This window comes from Garra rufa, chromosome 6 (genome assembly GCF_049309525.1).
Source record: "Garra rufa chromosome 6, GarRuf1.0, whole genome shotgun sequence".
In the NCBI taxonomy this organism is placed as follows: Eukaryota; Metazoa; Chordata; class Actinopteri; order Cypriniformes; family Cyprinidae; genus Garra; species Garra rufa.
In genome coordinates this window covers 41,827,322-41,848,846 of record NC_133366.1, presented here as the reverse complement: position 1 = coordinate 41,848,846, position 21,525 = coordinate 41,827,322, and the positions used below count along the sequence as shown (strand labels likewise).

At 41.0% G+C, this 21,525-nt stretch overlaps 1 protein-coding gene across 1 annotated transcript in view; it reads left to right on the top strand.

Annotated features, from left to right (window-relative positions):
- The window catches only part of pcdh7a (protocadherin 7a), a 38,385-nt gene extending 23,769 nt beyond the window's left edge, over positions 1-14,616 (top strand). Inside the window, exon 3 of the mRNA XM_073842662.1 lies at positions 14,389-14,616. Coding sequence (XP_073698763.1) covers positions 14,389-14,616 — 228 coding nt within the window. The remainder of the gene's footprint in view (positions 1-14,388) is intronic.
- Positions 14,617-21,525: the final 6,909 nt, after the last annotated feature.

Genomic DNA, 21,525 nt, shown 5'->3' with positions numbered 1-21,525 from the left:
TGCTTCGGCCATATTACGGCAGCAAACTTCCTTGACTATTACGCCGGAATGGGAGTGTAGTTCCTAATCTTATCAGCCTAGAAAATTGAAGCTTTGCATTTCCACCGGTCTTAGTACACGATATAACTACAGAAGAGTCAAGTTTTAAATAGGACAAATATGGAAACTCGTTGGTCATTTTTGAACGTGATGCTATTGGTCTAATAGGATTCAATGATCTATGCTAAGCTATGCTAAAAGTGATATCGCCAGAACAGGAGAACGGCTGAATGGATTTCAAAACGGTAAAACTCAACTTATTAACTCGGGGGGAGTTGGAGAATGAGCCTATTTCCAAAAAAAGTAGAGTGTTCCTTTAATATATGTAAAATCATCATTTATTGGGAGGTGGCTGTCTCAAACCCCAACACCTAAATTTAAACTTATGAAAACATTTTTTTTGCATTTTATTCCATTGTTGTTTTTTAAAAAGTTAAAAAGTAAAAACAAAATGTATTTTAGATTTTCTTTGTAATTCATAAACCTTTATGTAAAAAAATAAAATAAAAATACAGTACCAAAATACCAAAATAGTGTATGTATAGATGAGGGTGATTTAACTACATTTATGATCAGAAAATATTCTTGTGTCCCTCTCTCCCATAACTACAAGGTGTGAGTAGATACAGTTGAGGTCAAAAGTTTACATCCCCCCTTGCAGAATCTGCAAAATGGTCATTATGTTACCAAAATAAGAGGGATCATACAAAATGCATGTTATTGTTTATTTAGTACTGACCTGAATAAGATATTTCAGATAAAAGATGTTTACATATAGTCCACAAGAGAAAATATTAGTTGAATTTATAAAACATACCCTTTTTAAAAGTTTACATCCTACTTGATTCTTAATCCTGTGTTGTGATCTGAATGATCCACAGCTGTTTTTTTTTTTTTAGTGATACTTTTGATAAGTCCCTTGTTTGATTCTTTTTACTGTGTTCTTTCATGAATGATCCACAGCTGTGTGTGTTTTTGTTGTTGTTCATGAGTCCCTTGTTTGTCCTGAACAGTTAGACTGCCTGCTGTTTTTCAGAAAAATCCTTCAGGTCTCACAAATTCTTTGGTTGTACAGCATTTTTGTGTATTTGAACTCTTTCCAACAATGACTGAATGATTTTGAGATCCATTTTTTTCACACCGAGGACAACTGAGGGGCTCATATGCAACTATTACAGAAGGTTCAAACGTTCACTGATGCTCCATTAGGAAAAAAGGTGCATTAAGAGCGGGGGATGAGAACTTTTGAACAGAATAGAGATGTCTTCTAAATATCTTTTTTTTTTTCATTTAGTACTGCCCTGCTTCAGAAGATACTTCTGATACTACTTTCATGTTTCCTAGATGAAAAAATAAGTAACATTTGCCTTGATCTTCCAATTTAAAAAGTTTTCACCCCCAGCTCTTACTGCATTGTTTGTTTTCCTTCTGGAGCATCAGTGAGTGTCTGACCCTTCTGTAATAGTTGCATATGAGTCCCTCAGTTGTCCACAGTGTAAAAAGATGGATCTTAAAATCATACAGTCATTGTTGGAAATGGTTCAAATACACAAAAAAGAATTTGTGGGACCTGAAGGAAATTTTCTGAAAAACAGCAGGCAGTCTAACTGTTCAGGACAAACAAGGGACTCATGAACAACAACAACAACAAAAACACACAGCTGTAGATCATTCAGGTAAGAACACAGTAAAAAGAATCAAGGGGATGTAAACTTTTGAATGGGGTTATTTTTATAAATTCAGCTATTATTTTCTCTTGTGGACTATATGTAAACATCTTTTATGTGAAATATCTTATTTAGTAAAGTTTCGCTAGTGACATCTTTGTTTTTTTAGGTGTTTTTAGGTGCAATTTCCTAAAATTGTCTTTGTGACAAAAGAGAACACATAATACTTTATCTGAGGAAAACAAACACAATTTTAGTACAGTTATGCACATTTTTAGTATTTAAGGCTGTTTTAGTATAAGTTAAAATTCTGTCATGTGGTCACTACCAAAACATTACTGTCAATACCGAAAACTGTGCAGTCACAACCGGAACATGTGATGTTTTGTCAAATATAAAGTATATTGAATTGTCAACTAAGATGGTATGATAGTGTTTGTTTTAATGGATTTTGAAACGAATGAATCCTTAACTTTGAAATCAGTATGAACTTTATGCCTTTTATAAAGAAAGATCGGATTCAAAATAAACCAAATCTCACAAATCACACTTGAAATATTGTTAAAACTGTAATTGCTATTGATTTACCTGTAAAAAAAAATGTAATAAAATAGCAAGAATAAATTTACAAGGTAGATGTAAACAAAATCTTAATGGGTCAATATAGCCTTCCTATTAAATTATATATTTCAGGCAAAATATTCCAAAACTTATAAGGTAAGAAAACTTATTAACTGCACAATTAGTAGAAATGTGTATCTTGGATATTATACAATTTGCATAAATACAAAATTTGTAGAAAAATACAACTTATTTGAACCAGGATATATATATATATATATATATATATATATATAATATTTTATACAAATAATTTGTATAACTTACAGTCAGTGTAAATGCTGTCAGTGTGAGACAGACTAAAAAGTAAGTCAGTATGCAAATGTTATGCTGACATCACGGCAGATTTCAAAGCTTGAAACTCTTTCAGTTTAAATATCTTAAGAAATATAATATTAATAGTCAGATCCTAGAGTGCACATGATCCAAGATTTCAAATTTCGTTCATGTAATTTCTCAATCCTTTAATCCCTATTTATTTTCTGCTTCTTTTCATATCATATTCCCTCTAGAGTCTAGACTGTCAATAAAAATGTCAAAAACGTCTTTTAAAAAGTATAAATCTAGCAAAAATCAAGTCATACGATAGACCTGAGGCTGCAGAAGAATGTGTAGGAAGGCACTGATGTCATTCCATTCACAGTATGTTTGAGAAATTGACAGTGCTTGATTTCGTCCACTGAGGGGCACTGGTGCCCGTCTTCCTCCGTGACTTTGTGTTGCAGTCAGTCGATGACCCCACTGCAACAGTTAATGTGCGCTAATCCGCGCTTGTATATCTGTGTGTGTTTGTGTGTCTGCGTGCGCGTGTGTGTGTGTGTATTCTAGCGCAACCACGTCTTACCTCTGTTTGCTCTCTGCTCTTCTCACGACACACTCTCCACCTCTCTCTTTCTCACTCTCTCTCCGTGTGTCTCTCTCTCTCTGCAGTGCCTCTTTCACTGCATGGTGATTATTATTCCTCACACAGACTCAGTGCTGATACTCAGATACTGCTGAGCAGCCCTGTAAATCACCTGGAGCTGAGAGAGGGGAAGAAAGAGAAAGAGAGAGAGGATGAGAGATATACAGAGAAAGATGAGAGAATTTAAGATGGGCTGAATGAAGGAACGAGAAAAGGCAAGGGAAGAAAAAGGCACGAGAGTTACGGATAAAGAGGAGAAACAAGGGAGAAGGAAGAGAGCTGACAGAAAGAGTGAGAGGGGGAGTGTTTGTGTAAAATGCTGCAGTCAGAGCGAGCCGTGGTGCAGGATGATCATCGGGAGTATCTGTCACGCTATTGCAGAACACATACGCATCCCTGTGACCTTTATCCCGCCACAGAAACGCCAGTCCGGCGCACACGTTTACTTATCCTTCTCGTGTCATTGAGCAGGAGACGTACAGGAAATTGTAAATGACGTGTGTATCTGCCCGTCTACCTCCATCCTACACAAACTTACGCTTGTCGGTTTGCCACCTGCTTGTATTAATAACTGTCAGTGTTTGCTGTGCTTACACACAGACGAGTAAAAATTGTATTCCGCAGGACCGGCATATGAGTGAATACTAAACTAAAGTAAACCAGCAATGGCAAATTGTCTCTCTGTGTGTGTGCAATTTTACATCCTCCTTTAATGCCTTTAAGCCCCACATTTGTAAACACTTGTGTTGTGTATTGCTGCCTTTTGGGCAAGCGCTGCTATTCCAGAAGGAAACTTTATTGCATACAAGCGGCACTTTCATAGAAAATTCTGTCAAAAAATCCTTTTTTCACTCATGTTGTTCTGAACCCCTATGACTTTCTGTCTTCCACTGAAGAGCAATAGAGTTGGTAAGAAGTGTTTTCAAAAGATTCATTCAGATTCTTTTATTGATTTGTTTAGCTGTCCTTCCAGCATGATACGTTATTACATAAGTGAATACAATAGGTGCAAAACATCAGCTATAGGTGGCGACAAGTGCATGTATTTTTGTGTATTATGAGTGAGTGAGTCATTGAATCATTAGCACAATAGATTTGTTGTGGGGAAAGAAAAAAAAACAAGGCCAAAATAAGTTTTGGTAACCCAAAAGCTTTTGGTACTTGCACAAAAAAATTCCATGCACTTTCCAGCTGAGATGAACTCTACACTCTTAAAAATAAAGGTGCTTCACAATGCCAAAGAAGAACCTTTTATGTCTAAACGGTTCCATAAAGAAACTTTAACATCGGAAGAACCTTTCTGTTTCACAAAAGGTTCTTTGTGGCCAAAGTTTCTTCAGATTATAAAAAGGTAAGAAAGAGATGGTTCTTTAAAGAACCTTTGACTGAATGGTTCTTTGTGGAACCAAAAATGGTTCATCTATGGCATCGCTGTGAAGCATCTTTATTTTTAAGAGTGTAGTGCCAGTAAAACAACAACTTTTCATACAAATTATTATTATTATTATAAGAGCAGATTGTGAATTAATAAAGTTTTTGTTTGTGCGGTTCCTTTCACAATACTATGCTATGTTCTCAACACTTTTACTACAGTACATGGTTTGTAAATTAATTGCATCACATAACCAACTTCATATGTATGGCTTCTCTGACATAGTAAATTTGCTTGGTAGCCCACCTGGTGCAAGCTGTACTGTGAAACACAAGCGACAATAAACAAGTTCAAAAACTTGTAGCAGCAAGCTAAAATGGCATGGATGCATCAGCAAGTGCACTTTTATCTTATGTTTGCTTTTGTCAATGCTATCACTTAGGTTTAGGTGGTACATTATTTTCAAATGCGATTAACATTGTGGTGCCATTCACTGAGCATTTCTTTCCCAGACTTCAGTAACCAACAGAATAAAAATGGGCAAATTCATGCTTTTTATTTTTTCTTTCTTTAAAAAAAGCACCACCCACAGAACATTTCACTTTGAAAGTGCCAAAAAACAAACAAAAAGCAATGTAATATAATTTTGCAAAAATGTTCCCAGAGGCCCATTTTTTTAAGGACCCTGGATTGTATAGTTAGTACTGCTTTGAGCCTTGTTTTTATATGTCCAACCTATAATATTCTTCTTTACAACCCACACTTGAATGTGATTTGCTTATTTAGTAGTCATTCTTTGAAGGGAAATAAAGCAGCCAAGTGATTCATAAGAAAGAATTTTTTTAACAAAGTGAGTCAGTACATGAACAAGAATGAATCATTCACTAGAAAAACAATAAAAGTCTCAATCTGGACAAATTTGATGTAGGATGTTGGAGTTTCCATTGAAATCTCTGAAGACTATGATTTAGGCAAATCTGTGCACATTTTGAGATTTTTTGAGAACTTTTGCTCCCTAGGAGAAAAAAAAGCTTAAGTTTATATTAGAGGTCGACCGATTATCGGCACCGATATTAAGTCTTTTTTTAGTTAAAAACTATAGGTTTTGACAGAGCTGTTGTTATTCTTAATTTTGACATTAAATTTAATTTTTACACCAGACAATTAAAAAAAATCAATCTGGAAGAATTTGATAAATGTTTAAGCTTGCATTGAAATCTTTAGAGACTATGATCTTGGCAAATTTGAGCACAGTTTGACATTTTGTTAAGAACTTTTGCTCCCTAGGATAAAAAAAAGTCACATTTGTACTAGCGGTCGACCGATAATCAGTGCCGGTATTAAGCCATGTACTAGGGGTCGACCAATAATCGCGTTGATATTAAGCCGTTTTATTGTTATCAGTATTAGTCATTTTCAAAACCAATTTGCCGATAAAATAATTTGAAAGCATTTCAAGAAAGTTTTTGTCAGAGCCCTTGTTATTCTTAATTTTGAAATTAATTTAAATTTTTACACCAGACAAACAAACAAAAAAAGGTCTCAATCTGGAAGAATTTGATGAGAAAGACTACGATCTGGGCAAATCGGAGCATAGTTTGAGATTTTGTTGAGAAATTTTGCTTCCTAGGAAAAAAAAAGTTCTGCGGGTCGACCAATTATTTGCCTGGCCGATTATCGGCATTTTTATGGATATCGGTATCGGCCATTTTTAAAACCAATTTGCAGATAAAATCATTTAAACAAAGGTTTTTACAGAGCCATTGTTATTCTTAATTTTTGAGTTTGTACTGGGGGTCGATCGATTATTGACCTGGCCGATTATCGGCACTGATATTAAGCATGTTTATGGTTATCGGTCATTTAAAAAAAAAATTGCAGATAAAATAATTTTAAAGCATTTAAATAAAGTTTTTGACAGATCCATTATTATTCTTAATTTTTACATTAATTTTAATTTTTACACTAGACAAATAATTTTAAAAATCCCAATCTGGAAGAATTTGATAAGAAATATTTGAACTTGCATTGAAACCACTAGAGACTATGATCTGGGCAAATTTGGGCAGCAGTTTGAGATTTTGTTGAGATCTTTTGCTCCCTAGGAAAAAAAAGTTTGTACTGGGGTCGATCGATTATTGGCCTGGCCGATTATCGGCACTGATATTAAGCATTTTTATGGTTATCGGTCATTTAAAAAAAAAAATTGCAGATAAAATAATTGTAAAGCATTTAAATAAAGGTTTTGACAGAGCCATTGTTATTCTTAATTTTTACATTAATTTTCGTTTTACACATTTTTTTTTTTTAACCCAATTTGGAAGAATTTGATGAGAAATATTTGAGCTTGCATTGAAATCACTAGAGACTATTATCTGGGCAAATGAGATTTTGTTTAGAACTTTTGCTTCCTAGGAAAAAAAAATTGAGTTTGTAATGAGGGTTAACCGATTATTGGTCTGACCAATTATCGGCACCAATATTTTTTAAGCATTTTTCGATTATCGGTATCGGTCATCTTCAAAACCGATTTGCCAATAAAATCATTTAAAAGCATTTACAGAAAGTCTTCAAGAGACCATTCATATTAATTTTTACACCAGACATATATATATATATATATATATATATATATATATATATATATATATATATATATATTGGTTCAAAATAATCATATCGGCATCAGCCCTGAAAAAACACATATCAGTCGACTCCTAGTTTGTACAGAGATGAAATATGATATGAATAGACTAAAGAAGAAAAAATAATTCTGACCAAAATGCAGCAAAACCTTCGGAATATTTTATGGAATGAGTGGGAGAGTTAACAGGACAGTTTGTGCACACTAATTGTGAATAAAACTGATTCTACAGTTAATAGCAGAGGCCTGAGGGTCTCTTCTGTGCTGTTTGAGTGATGTCACTAATTGAATGTACTTAGTTGGAACACAGTATAGATCCATATCCAAATCAGCTCGCCTGAATTATTCATTGTATGCGGCATGCCCTTTCAATATGCAGAGTCATGGAACGCAGAGGAGAGGCTAAGCACTAATTAATCAGGCCTCGTTAATTTCCTTTGAGCCGTCAGGTAAGAGTGTTTCTCTCTAATTATGTTGATGACTGCGGAAAGCAGACACACACATACACGCACCCAGGCCTTAAACCTCACAAACAAGATTGTTAGATGTGCCTTCACACCGCTGTAGATGTGGACACACATACACAAAGGCAGGCAGGCGGTGATGCACACCTGGTTTAACAGACAGTCACATCAGTAAACATACACAGACACAGTTGGATGTCATGCTGGAAAGGGAAAGGAAATGGCCTGTGTCAGATTAAAGGGTTGGTTTTTAATGTTTGCCGTCAAAGTCCATTAATATTCTATCAGCTCTGTTTCTGCTGCTGGTGCACTGACTGGACCCCAGCCAAGACCCAAGAACACACACACACACACACACACACAAACATCCAAAAGCCCAACCTTTGTGACTTTAGCCAAAGTCTGCTTTTCACACACATTCACACAGCCAAACCTCTGTGTCTTTAGCCAAACTCTTCTCTCACAAACACAAACAACCACAAAGCCAAAAGCTCAACCTCTGTGACTGACGCGCTCTCGCTTTCTGTCTCCCACGCAAACATTATGTTGCGACAATATGCGATAGCATGTGTGCTACAAATGTAGAAACTCAAATTAGTATACTGTAAAACATCCTATTTTTCATAGATACCAGTCTGACAGGTGCAGCTTCTAAATATGCATTACATATGCATATTAAAAAGCCCAGAGGAACATTTTGTTACATTTATGGCACAGAAGAGAGTGGAGTTCGACGTTCTTCTTCTTTGACGTTTAAGATTTGTTTCAGATGTACACTGCGTTAAAGATTTGGAGTTAGAAAGATTACCATTTAAAACATTTTCTATTGGAATATATTTTAAAATGTCATTTAATCCTGTGATGGCAAAGCAGCCATTAGTGTCACATGATCCTTCGGAAATCATTCTAATATGCTGATTTGGTGCTCAAGAAACATTTGTAATTATTTATACATTATTGTGTCATTTTTTGTAGAAACTGTGATACTTTTTTATTCTTTGTTGAATAGAAATTTCAAAAGAATAGCATTCATGTGAAATAGAAATCTTTTGTGATGATATTGCTGTCACTTTTGAAAAACGTGATGTATCCTTGCTAAATAAAAGTTTTTATTTATTTGCATTTATGTTTCATAAAAAAATTCTCATAAAGAGACATAAAATTTGACGCAGTTATTGACAGAGTAATATGAATAGCACTTACTTGGCCTTGGAAGAATTTCATAAGAAAGTCTTATATAAGTTCTTGTGGAAATCTATTTAATTTCCTTTTTTGAAACTCTAGAAAAGACACACTTGAGATTACAGTGGCCTTTTTTCTCAGGGAAAATCAGAGAAGCAAGAGACTTTAGTAGCAGCTCCATTTATTCACCATTTAAACTCACTTAAGAGAAACAAAGATATTACAGAGATCTCATTTGTGATTTTTTCCCCTATATAAGAGACCTTCACCCACAGGTTAGCAAGGCTTTAATTGAAAGCGTTTCTCAATAGATAATACACAATGACAGCGAGAATCACTCTTAAACTAAGCTTAATGATAACTACTTAGAACAATGGCTCCCTATTTGTCGGGGGAAACTGCGACAAAACTTGAGACAAGCCTTTAGTTGCTTTCTCAGCCAAAGAAGCTAAATATTGAGCTAAAATCAATTCCGTACAGCGTATTTGGAGCAAGCTATTGTATAGCTTATAAAACCTCAAAAATGAGTAGGTGAAACTCAATTCACTAGGTAATTTATAGAAACCCTCCTGGCAGTTGTGTGGATAAAATGATGCTCTACAATGTTCTGAAACGCTCTTCGTGAGCTATGTTCTTTAGCAACTGATTTAAATGCTGATATCAGTCTTAATTAATGTTCATCGAACAAATCAAATGAAGCCGTTAGTGTAAATGCGTGCTTGGGTAATCGGTATACAGTGGCAAACATAAGCCAGCAGTGCTTGGCAATTCAACATGAAATCCGCCATAATCTGATTGGTTCCACTGTGTCGATAAGACAATGCAGCAAACAGGCTTATATTCCCACCCATGTTATTGAGCTTCTAGTCCCACCCTCATACAGTCAAATGAGTCAACCGTGTACAGTTCTCATAGAAAGCAACGGGTTTCAATGAATTATGATGACATTGGGCCATATACTGTATCAAATGCATGTATCAAGTTCATAAGGCTGTTTATTATGCTATACTGACTGAATATGATTAAATTCTTAGTTGCGTTTTATAATTTCCATTCAGCATTGTTTTCCCCATTCTGTTTATAATCAGACCTGCAACCCATTTCTGGCTCTCTAAGCACCAGTTGAGAAACCACTTATATAATGCATCTGTAACTGCACAATGTTTGTCTCTATAGCGTCCAGGAAAGCTCCGCTCGATGTATGAGTTAGACCCGAGGAGATCCCCAGTCTTAATTGAAAGGCAGAAATTCCGTGAAAAGTGAGGAGTGGAGTTAGTAAACGATGGTGGGGAATTATGGGTCAATAAAACAGCGCTCCACTGAGACTTCCAGCAAGGGTCAAGGGCACTGCATTGATTGGCTCAACATAAAGCTGAGTAGAGTGTGTGTGTGCGTCTCTTTAGGTGCCTCCAGAGATGCACACAGAGAAAATCGTGCAGCGGTGGAGAGTACAAAGACAATATTAAAGATTTAAGGTTCTTCTAGGAACGACTGTAAGCATTAGCATCAAATTATCACGCATTATGCTCTAGATGAAACATAGAATCATTTGAAAATGATACTATACACAGAATACTTAATGAATGAAAAGCAGAGTGTAACATACAGTATTTGTGGTCTTTTTTTTAAAGGGATCATGAAATGCAGTTTCAGATATTTATAGTATGTTTCTCAAGGTTAATCACAAGGTTAAATTTGATGCACCAAAGACGGTCCAGTATTTGTAAAAATGTACATTTTCCCTCCTCATTTTCACTCTGTGAAACACAATTTTAAGGGGCTTTAACTCATGACTCGGTATCTACAGTTGAAGTCAAAAGTTAACATTCACCTTGCAGAATCTGCTAAATGTTAATTATTTTACCAAAATAAGAGGGATCATGCAAAATGCATGTTATTTTTTATTTAGTACTGACCTGAATAAGACATTTCACATAAAAGATGTCTACATATTGTCCACAAGAGAAAATAATAGTTGAATTTATAAAAATGACCCTGTTCAAAAGTTTACAAACACTTGATTCTTAATTCTGTGTTGTTACCTGAATGATCCACAGCTGTTTTTTTTTTTGTTTTTTTTTTCTTGTTTATTGATAGTTGTTCATGAGTCCCTTGTTTGTCCTGAACTGTTAAACTGCCTGCTGTTCTTCAGAAAAATCCTTCAGGTCCCACAAATTCTTTGGTTTTTCAGCATTTATGTGTATTTGAGCCCTTTCCAACAATGACTGTATGATTTTGATCTATCTTTTCACACTGAGGACAACTGAGGGACTTGTATGCAACTATTACAGAAGGTTTAAACGCTCACTGATGCTTTAGAAGGAAACACGATGCATTAGGAGACGGGGGGTGAAAACTTTTGAACAGAATGAAGATGTGTACATTTTTCTTTTGCCTAAATAACATATTTTTTTATTAGTACTGCACTTCAGAAGCTACATGTTTCCCAGAAGACAAAATAAGTTAAATTTACCATGGTCTTCAAATTCGAAAAGTTTTCACCCAGCTCTTAATGCATTGTGTTTCCTTCTGAAGCATCAGTGAACGTTTGAACCTTCTGTAATAGTTGCATATGAGTCCCTCAGATGTCCTCAATGTGAAAAGATGAATTGCAAAATCATTGAGTCATTGTTAGAAAGGGTTTAAATACACAGAAATACTGAAAAAAAAAAAAGAATATGTGGGACCTAAAGGTTCTTTCTGAAGAACAGCGGGCAGTTGAACAGTTTAGGACAAACAAGTGACTTTAAAAGGGTACTAAGAATCAAGTGTACGTAATCTTTTGAACAGTGTTTTGTGTTTTGATTCTCAAGATGGAAAGTGCTGTGATAGAGCTGCATGCTTGAACCTGAGGCAGAAGAAATTGAAACAACACAACCATTTGCAACACAAAGCGACATAACAAAACATAACCAAATACCTCTATACAGATTACTGTTAACAATTTTCTTAAAAGACGGCAACAGTAAAGCACTAGCTACACATTGCGTGAAGCAACAGTAAAATAAACTCTCAAATATTCAACTCAAGCTAATATTTCTGGTCCAGGTATGTACTGGTATTATTAGCAACACTCAAACGATGAGCTTGGTGTCTTAAACACTGATGTTTAATAAAAATAAATGTACTTACAGTGCCTCCAAGGACAAAATGCTTGGCACTGCTGTATCTTTCAATATAATTATATATAATAGAATAATTCACAAAAACAGTCCGTTGTGAAATGTGAAGAACAAACAAAAATCTTTCAGTGGCTCAGACAAGTCATTAAAAATGCATTAGACATGCATGGCATTTCTATGCCAGAAGTGCCATGGATTTCTAATGCTCAGATCTTTAAGAAGTCTAGGCAAGTTTTTGAAGGTGTAGGTTCTTTACATCCACTGACAGAAAAATTAGTTTAAAGGATTAGTACACTTCCAGAATGCAAATTTCCGGATAATTTACTCACCCACATGTCTTCCAAGATGTTTATGTCTTTTTTTTTTCTTTAATCGAAAACAAATTAAGGTTTTTAAAGAAAACATTCCAGGTTTTTTCTCCATATAGTGGACTTCAATGGTAGCCAACAGGTTCAAGGTCCAAATTGCAGTCTCAGTGCAGTTTCAAAGGGCTCTACATGATCCAAGCCAAAGAATAAAGGTCTTATCTAGCGGAACAATCTGTCATTTTCTAAAAAAAAAAAAAAATAATAATAAAAATGTATATACTTTTTAACCACAAATGTCAGTGTTATACTAGCTTAGCGTCCATGACTTAGTCACATTGGAATATCATTTTGATTCTGCATTTCATGACCATTTTATAAAACAAAACAATTTCTAGATCAGGCTTGTTGTCCCGCGGAACCTCTCAAGTGTCTGAACATGTCAGACATCAGCTCGCAGACAAAACAGATGATTTGTTCTATTAATGTTCATTTGTCGCTTGCTACATTTGACACCTGACACCCATAAAGTCTGATTCATCACCCTCTCTCCTCTCTGTTACGATTCCACTTCCCCCCAGTGAAAAATGAAACCATCAGTTAATTACTCTGTTCATTTAACGCGCTCTCTCGCTCCCGTTCTCTCTCTGTTCACATTGTCTTGATTAAGGCGGACGCCGGAGCATATAAATGTGCTTCGCATAAGGCGGTTTTTTATAACAGCTGTCAGTCATCGCTCCAGTAGACACTGAAAGGACAGTGTGGGACTCGTTTGGATGGCTAGACTTTCCATTCAGTTCTCCTTTCAGTTTCAGGCAGCCTCATCGGGACTTTATGGTTTTGTTGGAGACTTTGAATGTGCTGATTTGCTAGTGTGAGATTAGGTTGGGGAAATGGAGTCACACCCATAGATGAAGCCATAAAACGCATGCCATAAAGGATTCCATAGAGTGTAATAAAAGGTGTTGTTTCTTATTATATTTGTAACTATATTTTTGTGGTGCTTTCCAATGCAAAACTTAATGCTATGGTTGCAGGGTTAATCTATTTATCTATCTACAGTGCCTTGCAAAAGTATGTATATGTATGTATGTATGTATAAAGTATATGTTTTAGATTACTTTTTTCCCACACCAATCTACCCTCCATGCACCATAATGATAAAGCAAAAACAGAATTGTCACAACTTAATAAATGTATTACCTGAAGTATGTACCTTGCATAAGTATTCATACCCTTAACTCAGTACTTAGCTGAAGCACCTTTACAGCCTCAAGTCTTTTGAGTATAATGCAATAAGATTTGCACATCAACATTTGGCAATTATCTGCCATTCTTCGCCTCACCTCTTCACCTCTCAAGCTCTGTCAGCTTGGATGGGGGCTGGCAGACATTTTCAGGTTTCTCCGGAAATGTTTAATTGGGTTCAAGCCCAGGCTCTGGCTGGGATACTCAAGGACATTCACAGAGTTGTCTATAAGCCACTCTTGCTGTGTGCTTAGGGTCATTGCCCTGTTGGAAGGTGAATCTTATGGCCAGTCTGAGGTTCCAAATGTTCTGGATTGGGTTTTCATTAAGGCCATCTCAATATTTTGGTGCATTGAGTTTGTTTATTTTTAATATATTCTCAAAAATGTTAAAAAACGGGTTTTTTTTGGCATTAAAATTATGGAGTGTAGATTGATGTGGAAATAAAAGCAATTTAAAGCAGTTTAACATAAGGCAACAAGATAACAAAACGTCGAAAAAATTAAGGGGTATGAATACTTTCGCAAAACTCTATCCATCAATCTATCTGTATTCTATCTATCTATCAGTCTATCTATCAGTCTGTCTATCTATCTATCTATCTATCTATCTATCTATCTATCTATCTATCTATCTATCTATCTATCTATCTATCTATCTATCCATCTATCCATCTATCCATCTATCCATCCATCCATCCACAGAGTATCAGTAAGAGATCATTTTGAAATCAGATCAATGAAAGGTCATATACAGATAATCTTCATTGATGTAATACCTGCTGTCACCTATCATGTTTTAATCCTATGTCTCTCCGCAGCCTCTCAGAAGAGTGACATTTTCTGTGGTGAGTCAGGCTCCTGATCAAGGCTGCTATGATAGTGGAGTGGAGGACTCTGAGACCCCAAGCAGCAAGAGCTCCTCTGGACCCAGACTGGGATCTTTACCGCTGCCTGAGGATGGATATGAAAGGACAACACCAGAAGGGAGCGTAGGCGAAGAGGAGCATGTGGAAAATGGTAAAAAGCCATCTGTGGGAAAGGTCTGAGACCGCTAGTGAAAAATGACGCGCATATGTTGTTTTTTTTTCTTCTGCTATCGCTTTAAAGGGATAGCTCACCCAAAAATAAAAATTCAGAAGATATTTTGACAAATGTTTAACTTCCATACAGACAAAACACACAAAGACATTTCTAAAAATGTATGTTCCACATTACAAAGACAGTCTTTCTTCAGTCGCAAAGACATTTTTTGAGGAAAACATTCCTTGATTGTTCTCCATATAGCGGATTTGTATAGTGGCCAATGGTTTGAAAGTCCAATTTGCAGTTTCAGTGCAGCTCTACATGATCCCAGCCAAGGAATAAGGGTCTTAATCAAGGAAACAATTGATAATTTTTCTAAAAAAATAAATAAAAATTTCTATACGTTTTAACCACTAATGCTCATCTTGCATTAGCTTTATCGTCTTCACGCATTACGTTATCATGTTGGAAAGTTCACGCATGGTTAGTTCTTCATCTGTGTACTTTGGTTTCAAAATGGTGAGGTAGGCCGAAAAACTCCATATCATTTTCTCCTCCAACTTTACAAGCGCCTGCGTTGTTTTACCTTTTTTGTAAAGAGCGTTTGACTTTCTTTGCGCGTTCACTTTGTAAAAACTGGGTCGGTACTTCTGCCTAAGTCATGCGTGACCTTAATCCAAAATCATTAGGTAAATTGCAAGGTCAGGCTGGTGCAAAATGAGCATTTGTCGTTAAAAAGTATATAAATGTTCATTGTTTTAAGAAAATGACTGATTGTTTTGCTAAATAAGACCCTTATTCCTTGGTTCAAATCATGTAGAGTCCTTTGAAGCTGCATTGAAAGTGCAATTTGGACTTTCAACTCATTAAACCCTATTAAAGTCCACTATATGGAGAACAATTCTGAAATGTTTTCCTACAAAAACCTAATTTCTTTGCGACTGCAGAAAAAAATACATAAAGATCTTGGATGAGATGGGGGTAAGTAAATATCAGGAAATTTTATGACAGCAACACAAGTTGTATGAAAATACACAAATACAAAATTCCAACATTAAAACACTAAAATCATGCAGTAAACATAAATTAAACACCATATGTACCAAATGTACACAATTTAGATTTACATTTTATTATAAAATGACAGTGTTTCCTTTTAGATCTACTACAGTTTTTCACAGTATATGTGACCCTGGACCACAAAACCAGTCTTAAGTCGCTGGGGTTTGTTTGTAGCAATAGCCAAAAATACATTGCATGGGTCAAAATTTTTGATTTTTCTTTTATGCCAAAAATCATTGAGAAATTAAGTAAAGTTCATGTTCCATGAAGATTTTTTGTAAAATTCCTACTGTAAACATATCAAAATGTAATTTTTGATTAGTAATATGCATTGTTAAGAACCTAATTTGGACAACTTTAAAGGTGATTTTCGCAGTCTTTTTGATTTTTTTGCATCCTCAGATTTCTGATTTCAAATAGATGTATCTCAGTCAAATATTGTCCGATCCTAACAAACCATACATCAATAGAAAGCTTATTTATTGAGCTTTCATATGATGTATAAATCTCAGTTCCCTTCCGGGAACTCGAGCCGCGTCAGGAACGCTATGGGGAACGCCATTGGCGGGCCGCACTCTGAACTATGTCTAACAACCAATGAATGACGGGGGTGACGTCACAGGCGCGGTGACGTCACCAACCAGGAAGTATAAAGCACGTGCGTTTGAAGCCGGCGGCAGCTTTTGTCATTCAGCGAGAGCGCTCTGTGTCTGTGTCTGTCTGTACCATACTGCTGTTTTTCGTGTCCAGTTTGACACAATTTTATTTGAGTAGTATGGCTACACAACAACCTAGCAAAAAAGAGAGTTTGATGGCGGTTAAGCGCCCGCATAGGCAGTGTGTCCCTCCTTGCCAACGCTTCATTGTTGATGGGGATACACACAGCCTATGTGTGGTTTGCTTGGGAGCGGAGCACGCACAGTCAGCCCTCGAAAAGGCTGGCTGTACGCACTGTGATCGCCTGCCGGTGCGTGTGCTTCGTTCCCGGAAAGCCCTCTTTGAGGAGGGGGCTTTCACTAGCGTGCCCCGTGGGTCTGGCCCCGCTGCCGCCGAGGCGGAGCGGCGGCTGCACTCGTGGGGCTCGCAGCTCGATCTGCTGGAGGGTATGGAGACGGGTGACCCCCTATCTCCGCCCTCACTCAGCGGATCGAGCGATCTCCTCCTGGATGTGGAAGCCCGCGCTGCGGTTTCTTCCCCCCGGGAGGAGGTCCCCGAGTTCCTCTTGTCTTCCTCCGAGGAGGTTGACATTGAAAGTGTAACAGAGGAACCACAACCGCCATCACGCTCGCCTCACTATGAGGAGCTCGTCGAGGTGCTGACTAATGCGGTAGCCAAACTGCACATTACATGGCCCGCAGAACAAAATCCCCCCCATGAGCCGCAGCGAAGCCGGTTAGATGACCGCTTCCTGCGGACGAAGTCAGCACCTCCAAAACGGAGCCTTCCCTTTTTCCCCGATCTCCACCAAGAGCTAGCGAGATCGTGGGAAAAGCCATACTCTTCCCGTCTCTTCTCCCCTGCCGAAAATTATGGAAATGTGGGGGGGGCAGAGGAGTATGGCTATAGGGCGATGCCACGGGTCGAACAGACGCTCGCGGGCTATCTGTCCCCCGGTTCGGCATCGTCCTTGAAGGCTCCGTCCTTGCCCACCAGGCCCCTTAAAGTTACATCTGGCCTGATGGGCAAGGCATACACGGCAGCAGGTCAAGCAGGGTCTTGCCTCCATACTATGGGCATCCTGCAAGCCTACCAGGCTGACCTGCTGAAGGAGTTCAGCAGCGGCGAGGAAGTTAGTGTCACAGAGATGCAAAAAACAGCAGATCTCGCTCTCCGCGCCACCAAGGAGGCCGCCCGTGCCGTTGGGCGGTCTATGGCAGCCCTGGTGGCCGCGGAGAGGCATCTCTGGCTGACCCTGTCCGATGTAAAAGAAAAGGACAGGGTCACGCTTCTGGACGCCCCCCTGCAACCATCTGGCCTCTTCGGTGCCGCGGTTGATACCGTCGTAGCCAGGCACCAGGAGGCCCGCAAGCAGGCGGCGGCGTTCAGAACGTTTCTTCCTCGCCGCGTGTTCTCCTCTGAGGCTGCTGCACCATCAAAGAAGCGGCCTCAGCCGTGTACGAGCTCCCATCGTGAGGCACAGAAACAGAGCGTTGCTGCCCGTGCTCCCCCGGCCCAGCCTAGGGGACCCGGAAAGCAACGCTCTAAGCCGGGGGCTTCTAAGACTAAGAGGCCTGACCTGAGGGTCGTCCTCCAGTCAAGGAAGTCCTCGGCTAAGCGGCCCTGACGGTTGTGGTTCAGGGCCGTTGAGGGCAGCCCCTCTCGAGGGGGTCTGCACCGTACCTCCAGGTGCGGGTTTCAGACCCCTTCGTGGCCCTCAGGAGATGAGTCAGCTAACCCTGCCAGTGTTACAGGGCGCGGCTATCTCCCGCGAACATCCTCTAGCTGTTCCGCCCGGAAACGTAGCGGCCCTGGAGAGTTCGCAGCCCCCGCGGGGGTCTCTCGAAGAGCTAGTTCAGGAGCTTCCTGCCAGTTCGCTGTTACAGGTCTCCGAGTTAGCTCCTCGAGCAAATCCAGACACCAGTCTCGAGAGGCTGGTACCCTTAGTGAACTTTCTGGCAGCGTGGAAGCTACTGCCAAGAGTCTCAGATTGGGTCCTGCGTACTGTAGAGAAAGGTTATGCTATCCAGTTCGGCGCCACGCCGCCACCTTTCAGTGGGGTTTTTCCAACTTTAGTAAGCCCCGAGCAGGGTCTGGTGATGGAACAAGAGGTAGAAACTCTTCTGAGGAAGGAGGCCATCGAGGTGGTCCCTCCTCAAGACAGGGAATCCGGGTTCTACAGCCGGTACTTCATTGTTCCGAAGAAGGATGGGGGGCTTCGGCCCATCTTAGATCTCAGGCTGCTAAATCGTTCAGTCAGGAAGCTGAAATTCAAGATGCTTACTGTCAGGCAGGTCGTGTCTCAAATCAGGTCCGAGGACTGGTTTGTCACGATAGATCTAAAAGACGCTTATTTTCACGTCTCCATCCTTCCTCAGCACAGGAAGTATCTCAGGTTCGCTTTCAGGGGCAAAGCTTACCAATACAGAGTGCTTCCTTTCGGCCTAGCTCTCTCACCCCGCACTTTCACGAAGTGTGTGGATGCTGCTCTGGCTCCGCTGCGACTCCAGGGCATCCGCATACTCAACTACATAGACGACTGGCTCATCCTAGCCAGCTCGGAGCAGTTAGCGGTTCAGCATCGAGGTGCTGTTCTCGCTCACATGAAAGAATTGGGGTTGAGACTCAACGCCAAGAAGAGTGTGCTCTCTCCACTACAGAAGACCACTTACTTAGGCGTAGTGTGGGACTCGGTCTCCATGCAGGCACGCATGTCTCCTGCACGAGTCGATTCCATACTGACTGCAGTGAATGCAGTAAAGCTAGGCCAGTCACTCACTGTCAAACAGTTTCAAGTACTGTTAGGTCTTATGGCAGCCGCTTCCAACGTGATACCTTTTGGACTGCTGCACATGAGACCACTACAGTGGTGGCTCAGGACCAGGGGGTTCTCCCCGAGGGGAAACCCATTCCGCAAGATCAAGGTCACGCGGCGCTGCCTACGTGCCTTGGCCATGTGGAGGAAACCCTGGTTCCTCTCTCAGGGACCGGTTCTGGGAGCGCCCGGTCGCCGCATCACGCTAGCGACCGACGCTTCCCTTACCGGTTGGGGAGCGGTCATGCGTGGCCGCTCAGCCCAAGGCCTATGGAGTGCCCACCATCTCTCGTGGCACATAAACCGCTTAGAGATGCTGGCAGTATTCCTGGCCCTAAAGAGGTTTCTCCCAGACCTAAGAAACAAACATGTGCTGGTCCGTACAGACAGCACTGCGGTGGTTTACTACATAAACCACCAAGGAGGACTCCGCTCACGCCCCTTGTACAAGCTGGCGTACCGGATACTCCTTTGGTCTCAAGAGAAATTCCTCTCCCTGAGAGCAGTCCATATTCCTGGACATCTGAATGTGGGAGCAGACGTCCTGTCAAGGCAGGGGCCGAGGCCCGGGGAATGGATGCTTCACCCAGAGGTGGTGAAGCAGATCTGGAGAGTGTTTGGCCAGGCTCAGGTGGACCTGTTTGCGACTCAGGAGACATCGCACTGTCCCCTCTGGTACTCTCTAGTTCATCCAGCTCCACTGGGGCTGGATGCCATGGCACAGACGTGGCCGAGGCTGCGTCTGTACGCCTTTCCCCCGATCGTTCTGCTCCCGGGAGTTCTGGAACGGGTCCGTCGGTTTCAAGTGCGGCTGCTACTCGTAGCCCCGTACTGGCCGACCCAAGTGTGGTTCTCGGACCTGGTATCTCTCCTAGACGGCTCTCCGTGGGAGATTCCCGTCAGGAGGGACCTCCTGTCTCAGGCTGGGGGCGCAATATGCCACCCCCACCCAGAGAGGTGGAGGTTATGGGTGTGGCCCCTGAGGGGGCACAACTCATAGGAGCGGGTCTCTCAACCGAGGTTGTTGAGACCCTTCTCCAATCCAGAGCTCCCTCTACGAGGAAACTGTATGGCCTTAAGTGGAACTTATTCGCGAGATGGTGCCGCGAGCGCCACCTGGACCCAGTCAACTGCCCGGTCGGTACAGTTCTGGAGTTCCTACAGTCTCGCCTATCCGCAGGGCTAGCTCACTCCACTCTAAAGGTATACGTGGCGGCCATAAGTGCCTACCACGCCCCTTTAGGTGGCCTCTCAGTAGGTAGAGAGCCCTTGGTCATACGGTTCCTCCGCGGTGCGCTCAGGCTGAGGCCTCGAGTGACACCCAGGGTCCCCACGTGGGACCTCGCTGTGGTGCTAGAAGCTCTCTGCAAGCCTCCTTTCGAGCCCATAGAGGAGTCTACGGATCGCGCCCTCACAGTTAAGACGGCGCTCCTGTTAGCACTCACCTCCCTCAAGAGAGTAGGCGATCTGCAGGCCCTTTCAGTGGCCCCATCTCATTTAGAGTTTGCCCCAGGGATGGCCAAGGCCTTTCTATATCCCAGGGTCGGGTACGTCCCGAAGGTCCCCTCCCTAGCACCGCAGCCAGTAACACTGCAGGCGTTTTATCCTCCTCCGTTCGCGGAGCCGAACCACAGGAAGTTAAATTGCATGTGCCCAGTCAGAGCCTTAGATGCTTACGTCCACAGAGCTGCCACGTGGCGTAGAACAGAGCAATTGTTTGTCTGTTACGGCCCCCCTAAGAGGGGGAGCCCAGCTTCAAAGCCCACTATTAGTAGATGGATCATCGATGCCATAACTACTGCTTACGAGTCCTCTGATCTCCCCTCACCGCTGGGACTCAAGGCTCACTCTACTCGGGGCATGAGTGCCTCGAGGGCTCTGACGGCAGGTGTTCCAATTCAAGACATCTGCAATGCTGCGGGTTGGTCCACGCCCCTAACATTCGTTAGGTATTACGAGCTCGACCTCAGAGCCGCTCCAGGCTCGGCTGTACTCTCGGCCTAGTGCGCTAGGCCTAGAGGGGCAGCCACCTCCCTAGCCAGGAGGAGACTTCTCAAGGCGCATTCTTTCTGCGGAAAGAAGAGAAGTCGTTTCGCCACTCATAAGAGATCTGCAAAACTTTACCCCTTTTGTCCGTGAAAGCTAGACAAAAGCCCTTTCAGTCCCTCTTGTCCTGGCAGAACCCCCAGACAAAGGACTAAGACCCCTCGTGAGCCCGAGGGCCGAGGGGTGCCTCTCGCACTGGCTGGCGAACCAGGCAGAGGTCACGGTTCTCGTGTGCCCGAGGGCCGAGAACTGTACAGCCCTCTTGTCCGCGGAATGCTAGACAATGGCTTAATTCTCCTCGTGTTCTGACGCAGGATGCTATCAGACCGAGTGTACTCCGGTCCCTCTGGTT